This window comes from Bufo bufo, chromosome 8 (genome assembly GCF_905171765.1).
Source record: "Bufo bufo chromosome 8, aBufBuf1.1, whole genome shotgun sequence".
Classification (NCBI taxonomy): Eukaryota; Metazoa; Chordata; class Amphibia; order Anura; family Bufonidae; genus Bufo; species Bufo bufo.
The window spans coordinates 107,548,114-107,557,706 of NC_053396.1; the positions used below are offsets into that span (position 1 = coordinate 107,548,114).

General features: G+C 40.7%; 1 protein-coding gene across 1 annotated transcript; it reads right to left on the minus strand.

The window, feature by feature from the left end:
* Positions 1-1,200: 1,200 nt before the first annotated feature.
* On the minus strand, positions 1,201-8,727 carry LOC120977329 (ankyrin repeat and SOCS box protein 12-like). The gene is made up of 3 exons (XM_040405230.1): positions 8,457-8,727; positions 7,789-7,967; positions 1,201-1,337 (listed from the first exon to the last, which is right to left on the minus strand). The coding sequence occupies exons 1-3, from the start codon at positions 8,683-8,685 to the stop codon at positions 1,305-1,307; spliced, it is 441 nt and encodes a 146-aa protein (XP_040261164.1). The 5' UTR covers positions 8,686-8,727; the 3' UTR covers positions 1,201-1,304.
* Positions 8,728-9,593: the final 866 nt, after the last annotated feature.

Here is a 9,593-nt window from a genome sequence, read left to right on the forward strand (position 1 = left end):
TGCAGCTTCCGAATTAATCTAAAATGGATGCTGTCCAGGAGGTGGGAGGGTCTGGGAGGGAGGGTCTGCTGCTGATTGGCTGGAATGTGTCTGCTGACTGTGAGGTACAGGGTCAAAGTTTCCTCAATGATGATGTATAGGGGGCGGACCGAACATCGCATATGTTCGCCGGGAACTATTCGCCGGCAAACTATTCGGGACATCTCTACTAATCAGTTGTCATAGCAGTTAAGTGTAATAGTCCCATTAAAATCGCTATTCGTAGCAATGTAGAAGTGTTGCTGTGAATAGTACATGCAATCTAATGATTGCAGGCTCGTGTCCTAAGGAGACCAAAAAAAGTAAAAATCTGTTGAATAAATTAAAAAACTTTTTCACATTTATCATCCTAAAGATAAAAAGCAATAAAAATTTGCAAAATTGGTATGAACACATTCCCCACCATGTTATTTATCCCACACAGTGAATGCATTAGGAAAAAAAACAATGCCAGAATTGCTTTTTTTTTGTCACCTCACCTCCCCACAAAAAATAGAATAAAGAAAATTGTTAAAAGTTGTATGTGCCCCAAAATGATATCAATAAAACCCTACAGCTCACCCTGAAAAAAACGGGCCCTCACACACCAAAGAAAAAATAAGTTATGGATGTCAGAATATGGTGACAAAAAGTTTTAGTTTTTTTTTAATCAGAAAAATAAAATAAAAACTTTGTAAATTTGGTGTAAACATCAAAGGCAGGATTGCAGATTAAAAATTTGTTTTACAGGGTTTGAGTAATTGAAATTCTCAGCTGTTGCCCTGAGAATCTGTCAGCAGAAGACAAGCCGGTGTGTACAGTGCATGATTCAGAAGACACAAGGTGATGTGAGGTGTCCTGTATCTGTGGATGGACTGGAGAAGAAGGTAACAGTGGAATGTTAAACACTTCTGGCTTGTAAAGGTGGTAATTGTGATAATAGCGACATATAACAGTAGTATAGGATGCCAAAGGGTTAATTGGAGTTAATTGGATTAGTGCAGAAACATCATGTCATCATGTTCTTCTGGGCAAGAGACCACTATAGTAACTGGCATGAGAACTCATAATCATAGATATTATCCATATAGTCCTCCTATGATTAGACTAGGGCGCTAATGACCCTAAATATCATTCTTTGATGTTCCTTAGCTAGATGTCTTTGCAATATTATACGTTATCACAGTAGGTTATCGATTCTTTGGTATCAAAATCACCCTCATCATCCCCTCCTTCCAGAATGATCACTCTGGGCCGTTACTGGACATTTCCTGATCTCATTGGTTTCATATAAAACAGGGGACCATACGATGGAATACCTGTAGAGGCGCAAAAGCAGACATTTATTCAGTTATGATAATTGGAAGAGGAACAGAAAGTAAAACAAGTGAGAAATGCTACAACTAATACTATCAGATATATAGACTGATGTGGAGTGAGAAGCATGTTATCTTCTATTACAGAAAATCTATGCTTTTATTACTTCTAACATTTCTAACTCCATGCCTATACGCTATAATTATACAAATGCATACCATAAGAGCACCCTTGCAGCATAAATTTGGCTGATATAAATTGGCCTCAAGAGCACTGAAATGCCTTGAAATACAAATGTAGGCAAAAACAATGAAATTTATATATATGCAATTTTTTTATGAAAATGAATGGCAAATGTATGGTGCTGTCCTACCATAATTCAATACACTGATTAGAGTTCATGATCACAGTAGTTAACATATCAAAAGGATGCCAGAGACCTTTAGAGCATAGCTACAGGATACTCCATAGATGTGTTCTAGGTGGGGGTCCCACATCTGGAACCACATGGAAGAATAAAGGTGCCCTAATTCCCAATCTGCCAGGTCAGCTGGCCCCTGTCTTCAGACAGACATTAATTAGGACAAAGCTATGGCCATATTGTGGTTGTGACAATATGTCCATAGCTTTGTCCTAATCAACCTCTGTCTGACAGGGGCTAGCTGACCTGGCAGATTGGGAATTAGGGCACCTTTATTCTTCCATGTGGTCCCAGATGTGGGACTCCCACCTAGCAGACATTTATGGTGTATCCTGTAGCTATGCTCTAAATGTCTCTGGCATCCTGCAATCTAGCAGGAGCAGGTCGGTTCCCAGCTGTGAGACACAGCAGGGACCCTGAGGAGAAGACAGGAGCGGTTTATTACTGCTTCTGCCTTCTCCTGTGCCGGGGGACAGCGCTGCACGAGCGCAGGGGTGAGAGAAGGAAGAGGCAGAGCCGTTCCTTTGTTATTTCCGGCGGTCACATGAGGCAGAGACTGGAGCAGAGCTGCTGGGTCTAAGGAGACCCTGATCAGCTCTGCCTGTGTGTAATGCCTCCACAGGGGGCTGTATTCCCCTGTAACTGGGGCTCCTGTGGATGCCCCAGTTACAGTTAAAAAAAAAAAAGTAAAAAAAAAAAAGTCTGTGTCCTCCAGAGGTCTTTAACCCCGGGCTCATTTTCACCTTAAGGACCAGGCCATTTTTTGCAAATCTGACCAGTGTCACTTTATGTCGAGATAACTTTTAAACTCTTTTACTTATCCATGCCATTCTGACATAGTTTTTCATCACATATTGTACTTTATGACAATACCAAATTTACCAAAAATTTACATTTCTCTACTTTTATAATAGATGATAATACCTCCAAAAATAGTTATTACTTTACATTCCTCATATGTCTACTTCATGTTTGGATCATTTTGTAAATGACATTTTATTTTTTGGGGACGTTAGAAGGCTTAGAAGTTTAGAAGCAAATCTTAAAGGGATTCTGTCATCAGAAATGAGCCCTATAAGCTAAACATATGGCGATGTCCCTTGTAAAACACAGAATCCTAAAGTGAGTTTATCAAATGCCCCTGTGGCTCTATATTCCTAAAAAAGCGGTTTATATCACCTGTCAATCACTTAAAAATGTGTCCAAGGGGACGTCTCATGGTGAAAGGTGCCCGGCTGCAGCCATGTCGTTTAGGTGCCCAGCGCCGCCTTCTCAGCTGAAATCGCCGCCCTCCCTTTCATGCGATCCGCTCACATCATCACTGCCTCTCTAACCACCGCTCGCTTCATCCAGATCCCGCGAGCTTTGAACCAGGCTGTAGGAGGTTGGGTGGCTGGGATGGGCAGTCAGTGGAGGTTTGAGCGAAGTGCGCCGGACGGCGCATGCGCACTTCGCTATACGATATACCTAGTGCGCACGCGCGGGATCTGGATGTAGCGAGCGGTGGTTAGAGAGGCAGTGATGACGTGAGGTAGGCGGATCGCATGAAAGGGAGGGCGGCGATTTCAGCTGAGAAGGCGGCGCTGGGCACCTAAACGACATGGCTGCAGCTGGGCACCTTTCACCATGAGACGTCCCCTTGGACACATTTTTAAGTGATTGACAGGTGATATAAACCGCTTTTTTAGGAATATAGAGCCACAGGGGCATTTGATAAACTCACTTTAGGATTCTGTGTTTTACAAGGGACATCGCCATATGTTTAGCTTATAGGGCTCATTTCTGATGACAGAATCCCTTTAAAATTGCATTTGTGTTTTTGCGTTTGTATCTGTATTTCGCCATAGCGATGTGCACCTGCATACAGGGTTGTGCTGACTGAATCCCCCACATTTTTTCTTTGTAGTATATATTGGAGGCGTGGCGATCTCCATGCAGTCATGCACACCTGACCAGTTAGTCTGCCCTGGAGGCTGGTTTTAAAGTCAGTATAAAACTGAGTCTACTTTTACAGCGCCTACCAGTAGCCATTTGGCTCCAGGAGAAGTATATAGTGGGCTCAGCATGCATGTTGGTACTTGCATCCCTGGATCCGATGAAAGCGGTCACGGCACCGGACGGGGTTAAAAGCAGAGTGTGCCTGGCGTGCATGCTGTACCTGCGCTCCCTGGACTTTGTGTGGCTATCATGGCCCATAAACAGGTAGGAACTAGTGTTAGGGACCACTCATAGAGGCGACCTTGACGTGGTGAGTGGCTTATTAAACTTTGGCCAAAATGTACACCAATGCCTCATTCAACATCCAGCATAGAGGCAGGGCAGAGTGCTGGTTGCAGAGTGCTATTGCATTTGTGTTTTTGCGTTTGTAAGTGGTAAAATTAAGTCAAAATTTTTCATTTTTATTTATAAAAAAATACCAAATTTACCAAAAATTTACATTTCTCTACTTTTATAATAGATGATAATACCTCCAAAAATAGTTATTACTTTACATTCCCCATATGTCTACTTCATGTTTGGATCATTTTGTAAATGACATTTTATTTTTTGGGGACGTTAGAAGGCTTAGAAGTTTAGAAGCAAATCTTAAAATTTTTCTAAAAATTTCCAAAACCCACTTTTCAAGGAGCAGTTCAGGTCTGAAGTCACTTTGTGAGGCTTACATAATAGAAACCACCCAAAAAGAACCCCATTTTTAAACTACACCCCTCAAGGTATTCAAAACTGATTTTACAAACGACACTTAATATTTATTGCCCTGATTCTGTAGTTTACAGAAACACCCCATATGTGGTCATAAACTGCTGTACAAGCACACGGCAGGGTGCAGAAGGAAAGGAACGCCATATGGTTTTTGGAAGGCAGATTTTGCTTGACACCATGTCCCATTTAAAGCCCCCCTGAGTAGAAACTCCAAAAAGTGACCCCATTTTAGAAAGGTGGCAGTTTTGTTGGTACTATTTTAGGGTACATATGATTTTTGGTTGCTCTATATTACACTTTTTGTGAGGCAAAGTAACAAAAAAATGGAAATTCTGAAATTTCATCTCCATTTGCCATTAACTCTTGTGGAACACCTAAAGGGTTAACAAAGTTTGTAAAATCAGTTTTGAATACCTTGAGAGGTGTAGTTTCTTAAATTTGGTCACTTTTTAGGAGTTTCTACTCTAGGGATGCTTCAGGGGGGGCTTCAAATAGGACATGGTGTAAAAAACTGCCTTCCAAAAACCATATGGTGTTCCATTTCTTCTGCGCCCTGCCGTGTGGTCATACAGCAGTTTACGTCCACATATGGGGCGTTTCTCTAAACTATAGAATCAGGGCAATAAATATTGAGTTTTGTTTGGCTGCTAACCCTTGCTTTGTTACTGGAAAAAATTGAAAATTTGCCCAAAAATAGCTGTTTTGGCACCGTTTTTATTTTTTATTATTTACAACGGTTATCTGACAGCTTAGATCATGTGCTATTTTTTGTCACGATAGGTAGGTAAGCGGGGAAATCACCAAACACAGGAAAACAAACAGAACAAACGACTAGGCCCAAAAGCTAGGGAGAAAAGAGTCACCTCCTAGTGATCCCTAAAATCTTTCCCTAAACTGCTGTGCCCATGTGCATACCCTAAGGGTGGATATGCACATTCCCTCGTGCCTAAACCTAAACTCTCTGGGCAAACCCTAAGAAGCAGGGAAAAGGGAAGAGGCAACCTGCTTCTTCAAACCAGGAGGAAGCAAGCGTCTCCCTAGAGGCCTAGATAAAACACACAAAGGGAAATAACGGAGAGGACTTATCTTGAGCAGAGCTGGAGCAGACAATCCACCACACATCAAAAGCTCCCAGGAAAGAACTATAACCCGCACAGGCCACTGGGGGAAGGAGGGATAAATAGCCTCACTAACAATGAAACCCAGTACACGTGAGGGAAGGTGGATCTAGCTTAGACCCAAATCAAAACAAACAGAGAAGTCAGACATGTGCAGCCAGTCTGACAGACCTCCGCACATTCACAGGGCAAGGCATGACATTTTTATAGAGCAGGTTCTTACTGATGCAGGGATACCTAATATGTTTACTTTTTAAATTTATTTAAGTTTTACACAATAATATCATTTTTGAAACAAAAAAAATCATTTTAGTGTCTCCATAATCTGAGAGCCATATTTTTTTTTATTTTTTGGGCGATTGTCTTAGGTAGGGGCTCATTATTTTCGGGATGAGATGACAGTTAGATTGATACTATTTTATGGTGTATACACCTTTTTGAACGCTTGCTATTATACTTTTTGTGATGTAAGGTGACAAAAAATGGCTTTTTTGACACTTTTTTTTTTTGAACGGTTTTCATCTGAGGGGTTAGGTCATGTGTTATTTTTATAGAGCAGGTTCTTACGGACGCCGCGATACCTAATATGTCTACTTTTTTTTTTTTTTACGGCGATTGTCGATTTGGGCGATTGTCTTAGGTAGGGGCTCATTTTTGGCGGGATGAGGTGACAGTTAGATTGGCACTATTTTGGGGGGCATACACCTTTTTGATCGCTTGGTGTTGCACTTTTAGTGATGTAAGGTGACAAAAAAATTGTTTTTTTAGCACAATTTTTTATTTTATTTTTTCACGGTGTTCATCTGAGGGGTTATAGAAAAAACAAAGTGTAGCAGCACAACGGAAAAAGCCACACAGGTTGAAACGTCGCATTGTGTTGGTGAATAAAGCTTTGAATATTGAAGATTAGAGAGTGCTGCGGTTTCTTTACAAGTGTATCTACATCTGAGGGGTTAGTTCATGTGATATGTTTATAGAGCCAATACGGATGCGGCGATACCTAATATGTCTACTTTTCTTTTTTTCCCTATTTTTTGACAATTTTTTTTAACTTTATTTTGGGAAAAGGCCGCTTTCTTGATTTACTTGAAACTTTTAATTTTTTTTGTAAAACTTTTTTTATTTAACTTTTTTTTACACTTTATTTTTTGTCCCACTCTGGGACTTCAACTTTTGGGGTCTGATCCCCTTTACAATGCATTCCAATACTTCTGTATTGGAATGCATTGGCTCCTGCTCCTGCTTCCTGCCTGTGAGATCCAGGGGGCTGGATATCACAGGCTCTCCACCGGAAGGCAGCCACGATGCCTAAGGAAGGCATCGCGCTGCCTTCCATGCCATCGGGTCCCCATTACAGCAGCACGGGGACCCGATGGCTTCCACAATCGCCGCCGGAATGACCCGTAAACGCTGCAAACCACAGGTCTGAATTGACCTGCGGTTTGCAGCGATCGCCGATATAGGGGGGTCACAGGACCCCCTTTTGCATTGTCACAGAGTGCCTGCTGAATGATTTCAGCAGGCACTCTGTTCCGATCACCACCCGCCGCGCGGCGGTGATCGGAAATACACATGGCGTACAGGTACGCCCTGTGTCCTTAAGGACTCGGACATCAGGGCGTACCTGTACGCCCTGTGTCCTCAAGAGGTTAAATAACATTCTGCGGGGACATATGTGCCAAAAATAAATTCAAATATAAGTTTAAAAAATATATAATTAAAGATACAAATAAAAAAAAAAGTTAAAATAAAAAATTTCAATGCAGTCACTAACAGAAACTATCACCATAGCCGCCCTGTTTGCTTAAACCTATACAAGTTATATATGAAAACGATCGTCACAAAATAGGGAACCCATTGCAATTCTACATTTTTTTTGTCATTTTTTATATTTAAGAAATTAAAAGCTATAATTAAAAAAATATTTTTTAATAATAATTACCGGTTTGCCTCCAAATTAAACCTAAACAAATATATATCCTAAAAAACATTCTAATAAAAAGTCCTAAGTGTCAAGTAAAAAAAATAAAATTTGCAAAAATAATTTTGGTAGTCAAACAAATAAAAAAGCTAGGGTAAAAGCTAGGGTCACTAAACCACCACGTGATTTTTTGGGCCCGGTCATGAAAGGGTTAATCAATAGCAGGGTGTGACAGTCACTGTCCCAGACCCTAAATGTGCCTAAAACTGGATTTCCACTTTGATAACTACCGGATATCTTGCTTGATGTCGTGGCAGCTTCTCTTGGTAATCCAGCTCATCGTGGTACTGTAAGTATCTCAGTAGTACATCAGGGACTTCTAGCTGATCAATGAGACCGAGTTTCCCCACTTGTTTCATTAGCCTTCTTATAGTGATACGACACTGAGACATCAGGGATCTTGGATGAACTGTAGAAGATAAAACCCATAGTACAGATGAGGATGAGATTGTAGGTTGACACTACCAGACAGTAATACAATCTATAAATACAGGATAAAAATTATAACTAGTCCAAAGAAATAAAAATGAGCTCAAAGTAAGTTACGTAATCATAGAAATAGGCAATAATCCATATTGTGGCAACCTAATTGAAAGCACCCTAAACGGTTTTATTGTGTATGTATTGAGATTATAGATGATTAATTTCTCCTTAAGCTCCTATACTCTTTTTACATTCTAGGGAAATTGTCCAGGCGTGCAGTATAGTCTAATTGTTTCCGTCCTAGAGCCCAAAATCAAGGAGCTTGCAGAGTTTGTGCTTTTGTAGGAAAGATTTTGATTATCTAAGAGATTGGCACCCAAAGAATGAAATGGTAAGAATAGATCAAGGTGATATTTATAGGAAATAAATACAGGACTTCACATATTCAATGCTCAGAAGAAGAAGATGTCTTTACCCATTTCTCTGTCCAGAAGTTTTGCTGCATCATTATCAACTTGGATCCGGGTTCTCTGTATATCAGGTAAGTACATATTAGCCCCAAACTGAATGAGCAGTTTCACAAATTGGACCTCATAGTTGTTGGCAAGACACATCCCTAATATTGACGAAACATCTGGAGCACTGCTTAAGAATTCAGGGTGTGAACAGTTGTAATCTGGGTCAGCGCCAAAAAGTAGCAACATTCGAAAACAAGTCAGATCTGCAAAACGTGCTGCATAGTATAAAGGTTGAGTCATGTCGAGGTCGACATCAGGATTTGGAACATCAGGATTTGGAACATCAGGATTTGCTCCATATTCCAACAGCAGCCTGAGGACGCTGACCTGCTCTTTATAAATCGCGCGATTTACAGGGTTACTCATATGCTCATAACATGGTTTGACTCCAGCTTTTAACAATTCTTCAATACACTCAAAACGACTACGATTTATAGCACGAAACAGACATCTGTGTAGCACAAGCCCACTAGTTTTCCTGATAAGTTTCTGAGCTTTGCTCTCAGACAATAGCATACGAAGTTCTTCTGGATTATTTGCTAGTATAACGTCCTGAACTTTATGATGCAGCGCCGTCGCCTTTCTACAACTGAGAAAATTTAACATGATGGCTCTTTATATGGCGGCAGAATGTATATGACCAAATATTATATAAGTAGGATACAAAATACCGCAGATTACAAATCTGTGTGCTCGTCAGATGAAAGCATAGTCTCCTTCATTCCTTCCTTTCAGCAATAGTTATTTCCTGAGTGTTTACCCTGCGCTGTCTGATTCTTAGAGCTGAAAGGACCTTAGGTGACATCACAGCCACGTGACAGATACGAACTAATGGGCTGGGCAGAAGCAAAAGTGCAGAAGTAGAAGTGCAAAGTGTAGGACATGAGCACACGGAGAAGAGAGGATATTGCTTTAAGATAAAATTTTACTGAGAAACCTGCACTAAACAATGAATAACACTTAGAACAGCAAAAAGTCAAATTCAGCAAACAATCCTGGATTAACCCTGTCTTCAGCCACATACCTGTGTGAGGGTAGTCTCCCTCTCTCTGATACGTAGTCTCTCACAGTTCACACTGCACAATATACCTTTC